The 21,040-nt window shown below is 46.0% G+C and overlaps 1 protein-coding gene across 2 annotated transcripts in view; it reads right to left on the bottom strand.

Moving 5' to 3' along the window:
• The window catches only part of MAP2K5 (mitogen-activated protein kinase kinase 5), a 121,164-nt gene that overhangs the window by 71,160 nt on the left and 28,964 nt on the right, over nucleotides 1–21,040 (bottom strand). For both annotated transcript variants that reach the window (XM_082290415.1, XM_082290416.1), the window contains exons 9-12: nucleotides 12,629–12,668; nucleotides 7,635–7,703; nucleotides 7,459–7,540; nucleotides 3,695–3,756 (exon numbers count right to left, since the gene is read on the bottom strand). In XM_082290415.1, coding sequence (XP_082146541.1) covers nucleotides 3,695–3,756; nucleotides 7,459–7,540; nucleotides 7,635–7,703; nucleotides 12,629–12,668 — 253 coding nt within the window. The remainder of the gene's footprint in view (nucleotides 1–3,694; nucleotides 3,757–7,458; nucleotides 7,541–7,634; nucleotides 7,704–12,628; nucleotides 12,669–21,040) is intronic.

Raw genomic sequence — 21,040 nt, 5'->3', positions numbered from 1 at the left:
AGAGGGTTTTACACCCACAGCCCAACTCAGGACACGGCAGCACCAAGCCAGGAGCGACCACAGCGTCACTTTGGGGCTCCCAGGATCCACTTTTCCTTTAAAAACCACTCCAGCCCTCCACACAAATAAAGGACAGCAGCAAGCAGAGAGACTTCCCTGTCTCACTGATTGTGCCCCACACAGCAAACACGGAGGAATTTTACTGTGAAGTCAGAGATCCCTCCATGTTTGCTACAGAAAAGGCTGAGAGAATTGGGATTGTCCAGCCTGGAGAAAAGCAGCTCCAGGGTGACCCAACTGTGGCCTTCTAGTGCCTGAAGGAACCAAAAACAAAGATGGAGAGAGACTATTTCCAAGGGATGGAGTGACAGGAAAGGGGAATGGTTTCAAACTGAGAGAGGACAGGGTTAGATGGAATATTAGGGGGAAATTGCTCCCTGTGAGGGTGTGAGGCCCTGGCACAGGGTGCCCAGAGAAGCTGTGGCTGCCCCTGGATCCCTGGAAGTGTCCAAGGCCGGGTTGGACAGGAAGCCATTCCCTGTGTCCTGTCCCTCCATCCCTTGTCCCCAGTCCCTCTCCAGCTCTCCCGGAGCCCCTTTAGGCCCTGGAAGGGGCTCTGAGCTCTCCCTGGAGCCTTCCCTTCTCCAGGTGAACATTCCCAGCTCTCCTAGCCTGGCTCCAGCCCGCAGAGCAGCTCCATGGCCTCCTCTGGAATTGCTCCCACAGCTCCACATCCATGAGAAAGTCTGGTTGAGAGGGGAATGTATGAGAAAGGCAGACCCAGTGGTGCCCATTTAGAACCATTCAAGTTGGAAAAGCCCTCCCCGATCAACAAGTCCAACCACTGAAATCCTGAAGTCGGGGCCAGAGGAGTGCTGAGATGCAGGGAATGCCTGGATGTGCTGCTTCCTTTTTCTCTGGGAATGGTTTCACTTCAAAACTTCTACAAATACACCGGGAGCTTATTCCAGTTAACAGATGTGCAGGTCACACGTATTATTAAGCAGCTTCCATGGATTAATGCACTGGACATGTCTTGGGAGAATAAAAGACAAATGGCTCTGGACATGGGGAAGGGAAAAAAAAAAAGAGACTATGGAAGCTGCAGGTTTTGTCTCCAAAAGCCATCCGTGTGAGCTGCAGCTTTTGTCTGGCACTCTCCTCCTGGGCAGCAGCGAGCAGCAATCCCAGGATTTGGGTAATCTCCCCAAGCTGTTCAGGGGGATTACGGTGTCTGCGTGCAGGACTCAGCACAAAGGTGCCCCAACCCCCAAAAAGAGCTCTGCTGCCACCTCAGACACAACGTGGGGAGGCTCACCAGAGCCATTCCTGCTGCCACTGAGAAATCCATTGGAAAACAAAAAGCTTCTGCCGCCTCCTTCCAACAATTCCACTGCGCCAAAAATCAGCACCAGAGCAGAGGAGCTGCCAGTGCTGGTTCAGCCTCAGCGCACACCTTCTGCTCTGAGAGCAGGAGGAAGGGCTGAGTCCCTTCTCTGAAGCGCCTTTGTTCCCCTCTTTCCTGACCCCCTGCTCCACAGTGGGCACAGGAAAGCAGGAAATAAAATAACTAGGAAAAGCTAAGTATCCATGTCAGGGAGTCAGGCTCACAAGCTGACTGATCAGGGACAAAATGACCCCAGGGGAGCAAAAAACCACCGACATTGAGACATAAAAGGTGGGGCTGAGGCACCACCATTATGGATGAGAGGGAAATTGGAGGAGAACACCTGTGGAATGCCAAGGGGAGGATGGGGGAGAGGAGAGACAAACCCAAGGGAATGATGAGGTGTGGATGGATTAAACACACTCCGTGAGTGAGATAAGGAAAAGGAGAAGGAATGAGCAGTTGAAGGAATGCTGGAAGGCCCATCCCAGAGTTATCAAACCATCGACATCATCATCATCAGGGATATGGGGATGCTGTGAGCAACTTCCCACTCCCTGCTCCAGAAGGAAGAGGAGATGAAACGTTTTCCCTCTGAACTAGAGGTGAAAAGCACTCAAATTCCACAAGGAACTGGCAGGTACATAATGAGCAGATTTGAAGCTACTCAGAGGAAACAGCATCAGAGAGGGATGTTCATCACCCTGGGCAGGCCACACAAATTAAGAGGAAAGTAGAGCTGTGAATTACAATGAACAGAGACTAAATAGCTGCCTGTGTTGGATTAAAGGATTTAAATTGTCAGCTTGATGTATAATGAATGTGAAAACCCAGCACTTAATTAAATGGCACATGATAGAATAACTTTGTTTTGCTTTAAACTGCTTAAGTTATCAAAGTATTCCTTATATTTAGCAATTGTTTAGCAGTATCTCCCTCCCTGGTGAGATCCACCGAGACACTGGTCATTACCCTGTGTTCAGCTGTGGAGGAAGAGGGATTTTTTAAACTTTTTAAATTTCTGTTGGTCTGTAATTTGAGTTTTCAGTCATGGCCAGTGAATTTTTAGCAGCTGAATGCTGCAGAGCCCCAAGGATGATCTACCAGGGGCTTTAAGGATCCCAACTGTCAACACCTTGAGACCAAACCCAGGAGGTTCTGGGGAGTTCTTCCTACACCACAGACTCATCACCCCTAAAATGACCCCTATTAACTCCTCCCCGTGGCTGCTCAGGTGTGAAAGGGGTGAGACACCAGCCTGTGCCTGGGTCTGGCTTGTGCCAAGCAAAAAACTTCATCCTCCTCACCTGCCTTGAGGAGAACACAGGAAATCTGTTCTGCCACTGCATTTTGGCAGCAGGAACCAACTTAATCCTTCAACCTGGCAAGGAGAACTCATGGAGTCACTCTGTGCAGCATAAGGACAGTCAGGATGGAAATCACATGCTCAGAGGCAAAGGATCCCCACCAGGGCTCCTGAATCACCTTCTGAAGGCACCACAGAGAACAGGAGGGCTTAAAGGTTGATTAAATAATTAATTAATTAAATAAAGGTGATTAAGAGCACTGCTCCATCCAGCAGGGCTGATGGGAAGGAACGGTGATAGGAAGGAATGTGACCACACGGACCTTCAGCAAATTCTCTTTTTTCCCCCTCACCCCACTCAATTTATCCCATCCTTTCACACAGATCTGTACAACAGAATCCTGGAATGGTTTGGGTTGGGAGGGACCCTAAAGCTCATCCAGTGCCAGCCCTGCCATGGGCAGGGACACCTTCCCCTATCCCAGGGTGCTCCAGCCTGGCCTTGGACATTCCAGGGATCCAGGGGCAGTCACAGCTTCTCTGGGCACCCTGAGCCAGGGCCTCATCACCCTCTCAGGGAGGAATTCCTTCCCAATATCCCATCCATCCCTGCCCTCTGGCACTGGGAAGCCATTCCCTGTGTCCTGGCCCGCTATCCCTTTAGGCCCTGGAAGGGGCTGTGAGCTCTCCCTGGAGCCTTCTCCTCTCCAGGCTGGACAATCCCAGTTCCCAGTCCTTCCTCATAGGACAGGAGTCGCGTGCCTCTCACCATCCCATGAACCTCCAGCCTCCCATATGCTGGTCATTCAGAAGGAAGTTTTCCTTAATCCCAGAGTCCCTGAGCACAGGGATGGTTTGGAGGAGCAGGAGAGAGGAAGCACCCTCCTCCACATGAGCACACAGACCCTGGAGGTGCCCCAACGTCCCAAAGAACACTTGAATCAGAGATTTTTTTAAACACAATCAAAAACTGAGAAACAAAAAGCAATCCAAGTACTCACAGCCACTGCTATCCTTCCGAGAACGTGTTCTGGAATTTTTCTATAAACATCCAAAGAACCCCCTGCAGGGACAAACAGCACGTGCTCAGGTGATGCCAGATGAAACAGTGCCCCAGATTTGAAGCCCCAAGGGTTTTCTAGGCCTTGGTTATTAATAAAAACACCATCAATGCTAGAACAATAACTGTGTCAGAAATAACTGACCTTAAAAATCTCCCAAACTCTGCATAAACACATGCAACAGCACTTGGGGCTCTTTTTACCACATTCCTGATTTTTTTCTTGCAGCATTAATATTCAGAAAACAGCAACAACAAAACATTAGAAAACCTCCCAGCCACAGGTCAGAATATCAACATAGAGAACTCCAAACCGTGTGAAAAAATGTCTTGGGGATAACAAAATCATCCCAAAAAGCAGATTCCAAGGTCCAAAGTATCCCAGCTCTTGTCCCCAAAGGCTGGTGCTACCACTCTGTGGTATCCAAGATGGTATTTCCTCCTGACATCACACCAGGGATGGTTTGGTTGGCCCATACTGACGCCTGAAATGAATTCCTGGAGTTCCTGGGGAAGCAGGGTAAATTTTCCCAGTAAATCCAGAATGGGAACCAATCTGGCACAGCCCTGTCAGCATCACCCATGCTGGGACACCAAGAAGCCTCATTCCCTCTAACAGCCTTACAGGCATTCCCAAGGGATTGGGAAGTGTTACCTCCCTTCTCCTCTGCAAAAACCACTCGTGACCAAACTGGCGTCCAAAATGTCCCCAGGGCAAAATACAAATTCTTAAGGTAAGAAAATAAATTCAAAATTGAGAACTAAAAATCTCCAAGCAGAATGGCCAACAAAGTAAATAAATGGACAAAGAAATTGCAGGCAGAGAATTGCTGCAAACTGAAAGAGTGGAGGTTGGGATGAGATCTCGGGAAGGAATTGTTCTCTGTGACGGTGGGGAGGGGCTGGGATGGAATTCCCAGAGGAGCTATGGCTGCCCCTGGATCCCTGGAATGTTCAAGGCCAGGTTGGATGGGGCTTAATTACACCACAATTCTCATTTATGCTGTAACTTCTCACTCTAATGACGGGAGGGGGGGTTTGGGTGGAGGGTGTTTTTTATCCCTCGTGGTCTCCACTGTCAGAAACAAACTCTGTTTGTCTTCCCTAATGTTCCTCTGATTCCAAATTATTGAAACTCCCATTCCTTCATTAAATTGAATCTTTCAACTGGTGTTGTCCACACTGCCTGTGGATTATAATTAATCCCAGTTTTAAAAGGAAATATAAGTGCTGTGGAATGGAAATCAGAGGTTGCAGCTCCACAGCCTCTCACTGCTCATTACAAACCCAAACAGAAGGCAATCCTATGGCTGGTGGTTCCTGTTCATCCCTGTAACATATCCTTACATTTTGCACCAAAAAAAGACCTCTTCTCACACCCCAAACTGCTAAACCTGGCTGTCACAGCTGGCTCTAAAGGAACTGCTACTGGAAAAATGAAGGAAAACACATTTTTTTGCAAACAAATGGGGAAATCTGGAGTTTTTCTGTGGAGGGAAAAAAAAAAATCTGTGAAAAAAAAAATTTTCCCAAATCCAAAAATGTCAGCTCCCACACGTGTACACACATCCAGGTTCAGTCTGGTCCCCTGCACATCTTGTTTTCCAAGGGGAATTTAGCAGGAATTTAGCAGTTTCAAGGGAAAGAGGCAACCACATAAGTAAAAAGCAATAGGGCATTTCACCACCTTTATTTAGGACATCAACTTTATTACAAATATAAAGGGGCAAAGCTGGAAAACCTCATTTCACATCTCTGTTGCTCTTTAAAATCAATTGGCAGGTGGGAGGCTGATCCAGGTCAGTTCAACCTCAGGGCTTTGGTATTTGCAGGCCTGGAGTTACTTGGATTTTTCCTGGTTGCAGGTGCCAGGGAAGCACCAATATGGTCCTACACATGTCCCCTGAGCACCCCAAAAGACTCAGATCCACCTGGATCCAGGTCATCCATGAAGGAAATAGCCTGTGATCTGCAGTCATGGGATATGGATTCAGGAAATATAAACTAAACCAGCCAAAAGGGCTAAAAATTTGACAAGGTTAAAGCTGTTCATCTGCAGGATGAAAAGTGGTTTTTTTCTTCTCTTTACCTGCATCCTTATGAATCAAAATTAAAAGTCTGGGGGGAAAAACAAGGCAAGGCCCCTTTATTTGCATTTTGTTCTTCCTTTAAGCCATTGCTGGTGCTTTCTGCCAGAAGGAGAGCACAACATGAGGCAGAGCAGAGGTCTTCTCCAGAACAATTCCCAGCAATTTGTGCATGGTCAGTAAACTCTGCCACGGTGCTGCATCGCAAGGGATGCACACCCTAAAGGCTGAAATATCTTCAAACGGGAAATCAGAGCATTTCTGTCCATCGTATTTGGAAAAATCCCTGGATTCTAAGAGCACAATCTGAATTTTAGGAGCGCTATTCCAGGCAGATGCTCGTTTTGGCAGCAGCAGATGCTCCCTTGCTGTGTGTGACTACTGCTTTACACAGGGTTGTAAGTCTGAGTGTAACTGCGAGGCAGCTCAGAGAGAGGGCAAAGAGTCACCCAGCAGCACAACAGCAAAGAATTTAACTCGTGGGCTTTGGGGTTTTTTTAATAAAACCTTGAATAAAATACTTTTTCATCCAGAGAATCTGAGAGAACACTGGGAACGGGGTGCAGCCATCTCTGGGAGGGAGGTGGAAGTGTAAAAAAGGGAAATAACAGTAAAACCAGCTCATTTTAACAGGGAGAAAACAAAATGCATCATAAACCCTAAAGGGCTTCACCCTGCTCCCCACCAGAAAGGAAGAAGCTGCTTGACAATGTTTAATGGGCCACGTTTGGGATTTTGGCTCTGGGATTTTTTCCTGCCACAAAGCCTCCCCTCCACAGCGAATTATTTGGGAGATCTTTTCCTTCTCGATACCCAGCTTAAAGGAACCTCTGTGGAAAACCTGGCTGGGGCATAAAATCTTGGCTCCTAAGGAAATCCTGGTGGGAGGAGCACGCTCTGGCTCGATGGGGAAAGCAGAGCGCTGGGAAGAGCCCGAGACACGCAGGGACAGCATCTGCCACAAGAGCTCCCACACAGAGGCCAGCAAGGGTTACAAACTGCTGCCACCAGGGGATTCTCCCTGCCTTTCCTCCAGGAAGAGCCAAGAATCCCAAGCAAAGTGCTGGGACACCTCTGCCAGGTCAGGCTGTAGGGTCGGGGATATTTCTGGGCTGAGGATTCACGTGGGGAGGAACGAGAGGGAGCTCAAGAAGGAACTCGGCACCGAGCTGGCAAACAGCTGGGTTGGAAAATAACTCCTTGCCTGGCAATTAAGAGACGATTTCCACTGCAAACACACAGGACATTGGGTTAATAGATTTCTTTAAAGGAAAAGCTGTTTTGGCTATCAAAACACTACAAGTGAGGAACAGCTGTTTTGTCAGCGAGGACAGATTGCACGGGAGGCTCAAATATCAAACCACAAATTAAGGCAGCATTTATTTCTCTTCTATTTACATTTTCCATAAAAGTAAGCGAAGTTACACACGGGGAAAGCGCAGCATTCCATGGAGAATACCCCACAATCCCAATCCCAACCTGCTCTGGTTTTTTAACTACCTGCAATGTTATTAATACTCCACATTTTCGAGTCATACTGCTGCATTTCATTCCAAAAAAAAAACCCCTTCTCATTTAATTACTTAGCAATCAAAAACAAACTGGATACACTACTCACCATCCATGAACTCTGTACACAATGAAATCCTGTTTTCTACAAAAAAAGCACCGTAAAATCCTATGATATACGAGGAGTCACACTGGGAAGAGAAAGGAAAAAAAGCATGAGGTTGTTTTAAAATCTGCTGCAAGAAAATTGAAGCAAGAACAATTCAAATGGTAAAATCCACATACCTTATAAAGAATTTCTAACTCTGACATTATCTGCTTCTGGAGTTCCAGGGTTATGTCTAAGGGTATGACCTGAAACACAAGAGATACCATCTGAGGTCATGTAAAAGGCAAGTGAATTACTCAAAATAAAAAAACCTGAAGATCCATGGACTAAGAATCCTCGTGGGATCACAAGAAAGAGAGGAATAGGTGGAAAGGATCTTTTAACAGAAAGGAAATGGAAATGAAAGGATTGTCGGATAATCTTGGGATGGTTTGGGTTGGAAGGGAACTTAAAGCTCATCCACCCTTATCCCAGAGTGCTCCAAGCCCCAATGTCCAACCTGGCCTTGGACACTACCAGGGACCCAGGGGCAGCCACAGCTGCTCTGGGAATTCCAGCCCAGCCCCTCACACCCTCCCAGGGAAGGATTACTCCCAACATCCCATCCATCCCCGCCCTCTGGCAGCGAGAAGCCATTCCCTGTGTCCTGTCCCTCCATCCCTTGTCCCCAGTCCCTCTCCAGCTCTCCTGGAGCCCCTTTAGGCCCTGGAAGGGGCTCTGAGCTCTCCCTGGAGCCTTCCCTTCTCCAGGTGAACATTCCCAGCTCTCCCAGCCTGACTCCAGAGGGGCTCCAGCCCTTGGAAAACACCTCTGACCAACCCGACCTGGAGCAGCTCCAACCAGCCCCTCACTGCCGAGTTTATCCAGTGCTCCCTCCTCCATCCCTGCCCTCATTTCTCATCATTCCAGCTCCTCAGCAGGACCAGAGCACCAGGGACTGAAGCCAAAGTGGGCTGCACTTCCTGAAGTTATACATTTCCAAGATTTTCAGGGTAGACTCTCTTAATGAGGCACTGAAATCAAATTTAACACTGAATTCTTTGCCATGTTTCTTCGAAGACTTGAAAACTCAATCATTAAACTCTGCTTTATAAACCAAACTGGACTCAGTGCTCTGAGCCCAATAATTCACAGTTTAATACGTTAAGCTAAAGGGAAGCAAAATTTAGTCAGTTTGCAGAATTAGCAGAATAAATATTACAGAAATAGTGCTGACAGAACACAGGGAGCCCATTTCCAAACACAGCACCAAAATCTGTCTCCAAGACAAGCCAATAACCTGCCTCTTCCCAGAGTTTGCTTTGGGGTTATTTATAAAAGCTGTCACTAAACTAAATTGTAAGTGTAGTACAGGGCTGCCAAGAAACGTTTAACACACTTGTCCAGATCAATAATCATTTGCCAACAATATTCACTTACATTTTTTCCAGCGTGAAAAACTTAGAAATTCATCTGCTGGGATCCCCCCAGTTGTGGTCACGGAACATCACCAGAATTCCATCTCGTCAGTGGTGTAGAATTAAAATTTTATCTCACCCGGTTCTAATTCTGGTGAGGAATTTCCCTGCAAAGGCTTCACTGACCTCAGCATCAGAAATATCCCTGACATCCCAACACCCAGGCCTGGAATGAGGAAAGGTCTGAGGCTCCTTTGCATTAACCTTAACTACAAACAGCCCCCAACACTGAGGATAAGCTGGGAAAGCAGAGCTTCCCCACTTACAGGTGGTCCGGACACCAAGGGAAGGACACAGACAGTGGGATTACAAGCTTATTTCATCCCAAAATTCATCAGGAGAGATCAGCCTCACTTTTCCTGCAGAATTATTTTACTGTTTTCTTCCACCTGGAAATGTGTGGCTTGTGTGGCCCCACCTGATGTCAAGGCTGGAGGAACCTTATTTATTTACAGCACAAAAAGAGGAAAAAACCATTTACATCCCACATTAACTTGCATTTATCATCTCCTTTTGAGTGAAATTTCCAAGCCTGTTCTGTAGAGGTAAAAAGAACTTTCAGGCATTCATGAGGTGACAGTTTCCAGCATGGGCTGGAACTGTGTTAAAGCAGAAAAAGAACCCAAAAAATCTCCTCAGAGTCATTGCTACTGAGGAGGAAGCTGTGAATAAAGATTTGGATGCAACATCCTGGAATCCTGGAATGGTTTGGGTTGGAAAGGACCTGTTACTTCCCCATGATTTCCCTGGAATCACCTGACTCTGCCCAGGGTGCTGGAGCCTCAGGGATGTGGACGGACAGGATGGATCCAGTGTCAAAACTGGCTGAAATGGTTAAGCTGGGGAAGGATATTGGACCAAAAGGGCATTTAAAAAAAATTTAAATGACATGGAGATGCTCTGGGATTCAGCAAGGTGCTCCAAGCAATCTTCCTGATCAAGCTCCATCTTCTTAATGAAGTTTTTGCCCAAAACACAGCGATTTTGGAATCACACTGAGGCACAGGCGAACCCAACCTGTACTTCCACGGAAAAGGGTTAACTTTGGAGAGAGGAATCTACCTGAGCCCATCTCCTCTGCTCCCCACCACCCCTCCAGGACAAACAAGGCTGAGTTGTCAAGTGAAATCCAAGCAGTCAAGTGACTGAATTATAATTTACTCCGTGCTCAATTTAAATCACTGTGAGGCTATTAAAATATCCAGTATAAATACAGCAATTCATCACAGGCTGTCATGGATGACTCCATCCATTTGCTGGAGTGGCACTCGCTCCACTAAAGGGAACCAGAGCAAAAGCACAGGTCAAATTCAGCTGCTATTCTGCTTTAATTCCCTGCTTTAATCTGGCCTGACATAATTGTCTTTTGCAGTAGGTACAACTCACAGGAAATTCGGGGGCATTGTAGGCAGTATACAAATGATTAATCAAATGCTCCATTGAAATGCCAGCTAAAAGCAGTGGGAGAATGGCAAGCAGCCAGTGCACACTCACAGCTTCCACTTGGATTCCTCCGCTGGAAATAGGGAGAAGTTACTTGGGAAAAGGGCATTAAAGCCTCTGCAGGGAAAGGTTATATAAAAAATGTCATTTGGTGCATCACTGAGGGATTATGGTATGGATTTTTTAGCGTTGGGTTGTTTGGCTGAGGGATTTTCATGATTATTTACCAGCTGAAAGTATTTTAATCAACAGGTTTTTGGTTATCTTGTGCAATTAAATCTGTATATTGTCATTAGAAAAAGCCCCAAAATGCAGAGCTCTGCTTTCCCAGATCCCTCCCCTACAGCCTGATAATCCTGTGTCAAAACATTGGATCTGTGTGATGATCATGGCAAGAGGTTGGCATTGAAATCCTCTTTAGTTGCTGCTTATGTCAAGATACAAGAAATTTAATTAATTACTTTTTATTACCACATAAAATCATAATTATATATAATTATATATAATATAGACTGTATATGATATAGACATGCTCTTTTCTATACTTCCTATATATTTTAATAGAAATATTTAATTAAGTAATCTTTTTGATGGCAATTCCACAATCACCACTAGAGCAGCTCTCCCAACCTCCAGTTGGTCAGCACCTTATTTTTAACCACAATAATGCAAATTTTGATTTAGTATCTCTCTGAAATCACAGGAAATGAAATAAAATTGAGAGTGACAGGCCCAACACGAGCAGAACCTGCCAGAGATCCCATTTCCCAAATCTCCAGGATGCTCATTATCCACCAGGACTCCCCAAACCTGCAGACTCTGAGGGAAAAAGGAGGTGAAATTGCTGGGAAAAGGGTTTTGCCACAGGGAGGTGATTTCAATTAACCTTGCAAAGGGTGAACTTGTCCCTCCTGCCTGAATTCCCAGAATTTCCTGGCGCTCCAGCTCCTCTCCAGGCAGCTTCTGAGGGCATCTCCAGCCCCAGACATGGATGGAGCTTGGAAAAGCCCATTTGAGGAAGTAGTGGAGCTTTTTTAGATCCATATTGAAAGCTTTAATTATAAAAAAATAATATTTATTACAGTTTCCGTCCTTTTGTGCCTGTCACAACTCAGAGAACTCCTGTCTAACCATTCCTGACAGGTTTAGGAAGGTTGGACACCACTTAAAAAGGCTTTTCAAAATGACTTTTTCCAAAACTTTTTTAACCTTCTATAATTAGAAGTTATTAGGATGTTATTTCTGTGCTTTCCACAGGTGAAGACCCATTTCAAATCCAGCAGGAAGAATTTGCTTCCCTGCAATTCACAGGAAAATCAAAAGCCTTTTTTTTTTCTGGGATGAAGGGATTTCTGTGATCCTCAGGAAAAGCCAGAACTCAGGCAGAAGCACATTTTTATAAATTCCACATGGCTGAAACCACAACCTGAGCCTAAATCTGAAGTCAAAGCACACAAGTTCTGCCCAATAAATAGAAATATTTCATTTAAATCTTGTATAACCTTTTATCTTGAAATTTCATTTCACTCCAATCCTGCTTTAAGCACCCAGCTCCCATCATTCCTCCTCTCGCCTTCCTCTCCCATTCCTTCACTTTACCTCAGTTATCCCAGAATTTAAGGATTAGAGGATGGGAAAAGAAATAAAACCCCATTTCCCAGATTTTTAAGCAATTATTCCATAAAGAGTTCCATTTTAAAACAAGCCTTTTTTTAGATCACCAACTATTAATTGGAATGGCACAAATGCAAGAATTTGTTTTTCCAAATCTCCGCTGCTTCGAGTTTCAACAAAATTGTTCAGTTGAAAAAAATCAGATCTATGGAAAAATTACCTCTTTTTTGGATTATTTTTGTGCAGATGAACTATTAATAATTTCATTTACAAGCATAAATTAATTAACAGATTACATCCAAGAGCTGCCACGCTGTTGCTATTATTTTATCCCAGTTTTAACTGAATTCCAGTGAAAATTGGGATTTATCTGATCACAAAATGCTTCAATCTCCAGGTTTAACCCAAGCAAGGAGCCCAACTGCACTTGAAACATCCATGGAGATGTCAAGATGTGGGGATTTCAGGCAATTCCCTGGGGGAAAACCCGGGATTTTGGGAAGCTGTGCTCAGTGGGAATGACTCCATTTACAGGCTGGGATTTTTCTGCATAGATTAATGCAATAAACCAAACTGAGATCCAAAAATCAGAGGGAAGGGAGGGAAAGCAAGGTCAGGAAAAACTGGAAAGAAAGAAGATGTCTGGAATCTCTTACCTTCACTGCCAGGATTTTTCCACTACGGATATGATATGCCCTGTGTGAGGAAAAAATGCAATAATTTGAGATCATATAAAATTCCCCCTGTAAGGAAGTGCAATACAAATACACTGATTTCACAGGAAAGTGACTTTTGGCTCACAGATTTTATACAAAGCCAATTTTATCCAGCATTTCTAAGGGAAAACAGAGGAAAATACGGGATCAAAAATATATTTACAAGGGAACCATTCACCAGGTTTGTATCTTTATTTTTGATACAAAATATACACATTGAAGGCTTTGATACAGCAGAAAAATAAACTATAAATGGGAATTTAACAGAATCATTTAGGTTGGAAAACGCCTCCAAGATCACTGAGTTCAACCTTAAATCTGAGTTAAACCTTGAATTTATCCACTTCCCCATTTTCTTGCAATGGAATTAATTAAGATTATAACCATCACTCAGAATTTTCATGGAAAATCAGGATTATCTCACCAATCTGCCAGTCCTGTGGGTATTTTCAGAGACAAGCAGCTACACCAATTAAATTGAATTAAAACAGATTATGGCCAATTCTTTCTCATAACTTAAGGACCCATAGAAAATATCAGCAAAATTAAATTTCTGCATTTATTTTAAGATTTCTTTTAAGATTAGTGGGTGCATATAAAGGTAGAAAGAATTATTGGTAAAGTTTGCAGGCACCCAAAAACAATTTTCCAGGGTATTTCAACAGCAGGTTGTCTTCATTTCTGAGGAGAAACACCCATAATTGGCTATTTAACAATGACTTGAATATTCCCAACCATGAACACGTGAGAAAATAAAGGCAGGTAAAAAAAAAAACCTCCTCAAAATCCAATGTAATTTTGCATAAAAACAAAACCATTAAAGGTTTTCCTCTTCACTGGTTTTACTGTTTCACCCTGATTTATGGCACTAGGCACAGCAATGTCAGAGATGTGGCACTAACCTTAAAGAATTATAATATTTTACCACTCTCTATCTCTAGCAATTATTACTGAAGAAGAAAAGCTTTAATAGTTGGGTTTTTGCATGTAAAATCACCCAGAGACAGGGTGAGGCTGTCGTTTAATCTTATTTACAACCCTGAGAGCTCCCCTAATTTCTGGTAATGGCTTGGCAGTTCCTAAAAACTTCACCTTAATTTAATAACTCTTGGATGAACATTTCTGTAACCGAGTGGCATTGGCTTTTAGGGGAAAAAAAAAAAAGAGTTTAAAAAGGCAGAGGGGGAAAAAAATCACTGTAGAAAATGAGATCATCCATGGGAGCTCTGATAGAGCAGGAGCTGAATCCACGAATCCACAAGCTCTGCTGTAACTGGGGATGAACCAACAGTGGCAAAACATCCTGGGCTCAAGATGAGCAGGAATGATAAGGGATGAAGAGGTTGGGAAAAGATGCTCAACGTCTGTTGGCTTAATAGGGACCTCACTGGACAGTTTAATTAGCTCGTCAAGAACCTGATCCTTTTTCCATAGGAGAGATCTCCTGTTTCCGAGTGAATTAAAAGGGAAGACTTGATTATTTAATTATGATGCACGCTAATTCATCCGTGGAAGTTTGGGTTCAATTTCCAGCAGAGGGCAGATACCTGGTTTGGTTTACAGAGCACTGACAGCACCAATTTAACATTTAATTATCGCTGGGAATTGGATCACAAAGGAGCAGGAGCCCGTGGGCCGGCGTGGCCGGGGCCTTTGGGATGCCAGGCTGCCCAGCAGGACAGGAATTTGTTTACTCCAGGCTGATCCAGCATCTCAATTGTCCTGCCCTTGCCCAGCACAATAACTGTAAAGTGATTAATGAAGTTTGAATGGGAGCTTTGGTTACACCAAAAGACAACCCTACACCTCTGCGGTGTTTTAATTAACAGCTAACACTTCAAATTAGGCTGGAGTTGCTGCAGTAATTACCCCTTCCAATGAGTGTGGAGGCAAAAAGGGTTTTCTTGGATGTTATGTGGGACTGGAAGGTGGAATTGATCATTTTTGTTACAGCCAGCACCGCTAAAGCCTGACTTTAATACCTTTATGCAGCTTCTAAGGAACGGACTAAAAAAATCCCACGGGATAGCAAGCACACACAGCATGAGGAAAAACAGACTTTTAGTAAATTTATGGATGTCTAGGAGGAGATTAAACCAATATTCCCACTCAAAGTCTCATCTCAAGGGTCATCTCCCAGGTTTTGGTGCCACCTCCAGAAGTGAAGCAACCAAACCCAACAGAGAAAAGGAGCAAAATTCCAAAGGTTCCTCAGCAACTTGGCACACTTCAGGAACGCACTTAAAATCTTCCAAGACGGCAGGAAAATTCCTAGAAACAGCTCAAAACAGCAGCTCCCCAGTGCCAGGGATGGGTTTGAGCAGTGCCCAGCAGTGAGGAGAAGGGGATGCTAAACACCACGCTGGGTTTTGGGGGGGGGGGGTCTCCCTCCCCGCTCCTGGCACAGGAGATGGAGGCAAACACAGAATCCTGGAATGGTTTGGCTGGGAAGGGACCTTAAAGCCCATCCCATTTCACCCCCTGCCATGGGCAGGGACATTTCCACTATCCCAGGGGGCTCCAATCTCTGGCCTTGGACACTTCCAGGGACCATCTCCTGGTGGGAAGTTCCCCCAGTGACACAGAGCTTGGCTTGAAACCATCACACGTTGTCCAAGGAAAGGACAGAGACTCCAACGCTGCCTGGCTGAACATTCCCACTGGGGAACAGAAATTTCAGTCTCTCCCTCCACATTCCCACCAGAATTCATTATTCCAAGCCCCTGCATCCATTACAATGAACAGCTCCTAAGCAAGACTGGCGCAGTTGTATCCAATATTTCATCACCCTTGGCTACAAACCACATCCCGAGACATTTAAAGCCCTGAAGGGCCCCACACGAGCCAAGCCCTTCAGCAGAACTTTGTCTCCTCCACTCTGGAAAAGCAGAGCGTCCCTCAGGGAGGGCTGCAGAGGTGGCGTGGCCAAACCCGGGGTTATTTTGGGGAATAAATAAGAGAGATGCTGTGTGAGCAAGCACCGTGCTTGAACACATTTGCTTTGAACAAAGCCCTCCGGCTAAGCCACGAAAACTTGTGATGGACTGCGGAGAGTGCATCCCTTGTGTCCCAGAAAATACAAATCAATATCATGGAAAACTAGAATAGGGCTTTGGGGGATCTGCCAACCCTCAGCATCTCTCCCCCCACCCCGTACAGGAGATGTGTTTCTACAGGAAAGCAAATGAAAAACGGGAAGCACCAGAAGCAGCTGGTTTGCGTTTTAAGGAGAAAAGGGGAACGGAAATCCACATTACCTGCTTTGTTCTTCCTGAGGTAAAGAAAACCAAGGAGAAATGTCAGGGCTTCGGGCTCTTCGTGGAATAAACCCCTGCCCACCCTAATATTTGAAACTAAATACACCGAAGACGATGAGTTTCTACTCAACACAGAAGGAAAACAAGAGAAAATGTGCCAGATTCTTAATAAAGAGCTAATAAATTCTTAAGAAATAGCGAAGATGGCAAACAAAATATTTCTCTCAGACCAACAATTTTACACCCTCCCTGTGAGGAATTTTACCTAAATCACAGTGGGAGCTGCAGGATGCTGTGGTTGCGGGATAATTCTTTCCAGCGCAAGCAAAGAACCAACCACAGGTTGCAACCTGCAGGCAACTCAAGGGAAACACTAATTTTCAAATTTTTTTCTAATTTTTAATTGCAAAGCCCTTGCCCACATGTGAGTGAATCAACAATGGTCACATCACAAGCAGGGGCTGAGTTTGCAAAGATCCCCGAGCTTTTTCCAGCAGCTTTTCCCATCAAACACAACTTCTCACTACAAGCTGAGTTTGGTATTATATTAAATCTCAAAATAAACACAGTCTCTACCTAGACACCAAAATCCATTCAAATTATCCTCTCATGCTCAGAACAGCACCAAAGGAGCCTGGAGCAGCACAGGATCTGCTTCCCATCTGCTCCCTCTGGCCACCAGGATACAACCTTTCATTTTTCCCCACAACAGCCACGGGAACAATTTCTAATCAATAAGATACTCCTTGGCAAGCCTAAATGATTCAAGGGAAAGCCATGACCTGTCTGCTGTGCCAATGAGCCAGCCCTGTCCCTTCCCAGAAATATAACCAACATCAGCAAAGATGACAAAATGATGAACTGACAGACAGAGACAGCAGCGATGGGGCTGCAGGATCCATGGATGCAACACTCCCCTCCAGCTGGGGGACACCTAAGGCTGGTGCCACGAGGGGCTTGGGACAAGGGATGGAGGGACAGGACACAGGGAGTGGCTTCCCAGATGGGATATGGGGAAAAATTCCTCCCCAGGATGGAGATTCCCTGCCTCTCCCATGCCCTGTCCCAGTGCTGCAGTTCTGGAGCTCCTCCTTTCTTGCCAAGAGCTTTCTCCTGAGGTCCATCTGAACTTGCCAAGGTGGCAGCTTCAGGCCACAGAGTAAAACTAGAAGTGAATATTCTGCTTCCTTTCTCCCGACGCTTTTCCTCCTACTTCTCACCTTGGGATGAATGCATTACCCACATTTGTTAAAAACAGCAGGAGATAATTTCCCTCAAAAGGGTTGGGAAATATTGTCCCATTTCCCCACAGTTTATTCCCGGCACTGCACTGAGGAGCTGCAGAGGAAGCTCTCCAGACCCACTCAGACAAACACCACCACACACCAAAGGTCTCTGGTGCCACGGCAGAGTGTTTCCAAACAGAAATAAGAGTTTTAAGCTTCTTATTTGAGCTCAAAAGTGACCAGAAAAAGCTGTGCTTGTAGCAGGCCGCACCTTCAGACATGAGGGCGCAGAGGGAGTCAAACCGGACATTTATGAGAAATAACCGAGAGCAAAAAGCTGCGTCGGTGTCGTGCACAGGGACCTCAGCCCTGCAGCACAAGGTGCCAGCCACCAGCTGCAAACTCCACGCAGCAAATCACCCCCACATTTGCTTTACTGGTCATTTTCTCCTTTTCCCCCCCTTTTTTTGCCTGGGACTGCCGCTGTTCGTCGTGCTTGTGGTCAGACCGTGGCAGCGCAGCGACAGCAGCGTCACGTACTCCGATGGCCATCGAAAGAAAGAGATTCAAATTGTTTCTAGGAAATAACCACTTTGCCAGTTGCTGCCTCCTGCAATAGCAAACACATTAGCCTGACTCTGTGGCTGTTAAACCAGGGAAGCCAAAGTGCACAGCAGTTGGAAAAAGGAGATTTTATGGTGCTGTGCTGGTTCACAGCACAACCTCCCCTCCCTCTGAAATGCCACTGCAGATGCTTGTGCGCTGATTGCAAAATGATTTGCTGGGGAAGTAGCAAACAAACTGCAAATAGTGGTATCTGAATGTTAAAACTTCTGACAAAGAGCACAGTTGGCACCAGAGGCTGCGTAAAGGAAACGCTGAGCAGCAATGTCTCACTTAACCCAGCTCGGTGCTGGAATCCAAGCCCAGGGAATGATGATCCCTCACCTCTTTGTGCTGGAACCTGCTCCTCTTTCCATCTGTTACCACTTAAATGAGTCTTCCTTCTCTCCTGCAGCCAAACATTCAGGGCTAACCTTTGGAAATGGGATTCCCAGCCTTTCTCTTTGTACCCATCCCACTGCCAGTCAGTCCCCATTCCTGAAAGAGACCTGGACAGGCTGGAATAAGGACAGAGCTTGAGCAGAGTGTGGTACCACCACACCTACACCAGGTCACCCAGGACCACCCAGAGCAGCTCCAGACACAGGAATGGACTCACCTGCTGGATTTAAACAGGTGTAAGGATAAAAGGCAGCAGAGCAGCCATGAGCTCCGACTGACACGGTGTTATTCCACATGGCAGAAAGCCTGCAGTGAATCCATCACAATTTTAGGAAAGAAACACGAAGCAACAGAGTGTGAGCCAAAAAGTACATCACATTCTTTGGTGACAGGAACTAAGAAGCCAACGTGAGGGGTTGTTCAGCCTAGAGAAGAGAAGGATCCAGGGAGAGCTCAGAGCCCCTTCCAGGGCCTAAAGGGGCTCCAGGAGAGCTGGAGAGGGACTGGGGACAAGGCATGGAGGGACAGGACACAGGGAATGGCTTCCCACTGCCAGAGGGCAGGGATGGATGGGATACTGGGAAGGAATTCTCCCCTGGGAAGGTGGGGAGGCCCTGAGCTCTCACCCCAGCTCACTCACTGCTAACAAGCACAAGTTCCCATTTTCCGGACTGCCGCTCGCTTCATCTTCCCAGCTATGGACATCCAACACAAACAAAACAACTTTAATTTAAGAATCATCCAGTTTCTAATTAAACAGCCATAGGCAGCTGGCTGGATACATTTTAATCAGTTTCAATAACGTATTGATTGGATACTGAAGCTTAAAAATTAAAAGTAAAAAGATGACCGGGGAATTGTCCCATCTCAGCCCAACAGTAGAACCCTCTGTAAATAACTCCTCTTTTAACCATCAGCTAAATGAACACTTCAATACTGCACTACAAAGTCTTCTGCAAAATTACTTTAACTAACAAGCAGAAATTTATCAGCTTCAGCCAAAATCAATGCTGAAATCAATTTGAACACTGGTTGTGTCTAAAGGGGCTCATTGGCAATTTAGGGAAATTACACCATGTAAATGCCTGTGCTTTAATTGAACAGTTTCATCAACTAGGCTGTGATTGCTGTCCATTCATTTATTTACTTTCACTGCAGCTCCCATTCTGCAGAGGAATGGGTTTTGTCAGACTTGAAGGAGGTACTTTATCTTCATTTTATGCACTTTTGTGCATAACAGATTCTATGGGGCGGGCGAGCGCCAGCCAGGGTCACAGGAAGCGAGTGACCAGCAAGCACTGGTCAGTCTTGTTTAACCCACACTGGTAGTAGATGACATCCAGTGGGGCATTTCTAACTCAGGTACTGCTGCTCCAACGCTTTCAGTGGGACTCAAACCCAAACAAGAGAAACAGAAAATGAATGCAGTCCGGGAAAGGAAATAAAGGGAAATGCCTCCACAGCCGCACCACAGGAATTAAGGGGAGGTGCCATTTTAAGACTTCAAAGGGTCAAAGATGTGTTTTAATGCCAAACAAGCCAGTGAAGCTGCCTGTGCTTCCTTCCCTGAGCACCAGGCTGGGACAAGCACTGTGGAGAAAAGGTTGTGAGAACCTTCCCCAGGAATCCCCTGCCGATGAAGCAGGGTCAGCTCCAGGCTGGGAATCTGCAGCTCCACCCCTGCTTCTGTTACTTCTTTGCTGCCTTGGAAAAGGGATTTCATCTCTGCCTACATTTACCCTCTGCCAAAGGGCCAAAATAATCTGTGAATTAAAGTATTCTAAAAAGAGGCAAAGGATAGTTCTTGTGTTACACACGTGCTGGAGAAGAGAAGGATCCAGGGAGACCTTGGAGCACCTTCCAGTGCTAAAGGGGCTCCAGGAGAGCTGGAGAGGGACTGGGGACAAGGCATGGAGGGACAGGACACAGGGAATGGCTTCCCACTGCCAGAGGGCAGGGATAGATGGGATATTGGGAATAAATCCTTCCCTGTGAGGGTGGGGAGGCCCTGGCACAGGGTGCCCAGAGAAGCTGTGGCTGCCCCTGGATCCGTGGCAGTGTCCAAGGCCAGGTTCACCGGGGCTTGGAACAGCCTGGAACCCTGCTTTAAGGTCCCTTCCAACCCAAACCATTCCAGGATTCTGTGATATCCATAGGAAAACCAGCAACAAATGACCAGGAGAGGAACAGCTCCGGTAAGATTTGGGCTGGATTCCCACAACATCTGAGGTGCTTTAAAGAACAGACTGGGACTACAGAGCTCCTCCCTGCCAGCACCCCTGTCCTGCACCAGGGCTGTGGGATAAGCCAGGAGAAGCCAACCCTACTCAGCAAAAGCTCCTCAAGGCAACAGCAAACTCCAGTTATTCCATCACCATCCCAGCAAATGGAGCTGCATCCCCTCCACCTCCCTTCCCCACAAACACAGCCAAACCTCCTCCAGCTTCCCTGCTCCAGGCTGCCGGTGCCTCCCCAGCAGTGCCAGAGGATCCTCAGCTCCCCCCAGGGCACAGACTCCAGGCTGTGGAGCACACACAGCCCCGGCCCAGCTGTCTCCCACACTCGGTGTTTAATGTGCTAATGGGGCACCCCAAGGCTGGCCGAGATAGGGAATGAAGGGACGGGCAGATGCTGGAATGTTCAACCAAACTGCAGAATTGCTCAAGGAAATTGCTCAAACAAATTAAGCTTCCTCATTTATCCCTATTTTCCAGGCTATCCAATTCTTCGGGGGCGGGACATCATCCACAGCCACTTCTCTCCCAATTACTCAACTTAAAAGTGAAGCCTTCTGCTTTCACAGCATTTTGCTAAGATGGGAACTGATGTTCCCATTCCTTTCCTCCCTCCCAGATCCTGGTAAC

Source organism: Coloeus monedula, assembly GCF_965178545.1.
Source record: "Coloeus monedula genome assembly, chromosome: 14".
Classification (NCBI taxonomy): domain Eukaryota; kingdom Metazoa; phylum Chordata; class Aves; order Passeriformes; family Corvidae; genus Coloeus; species Coloeus monedula.
Note: the sequence above shows the minus strand (reverse complement) of the source record. Positions and strands in the feature narration are given on the sequence as shown.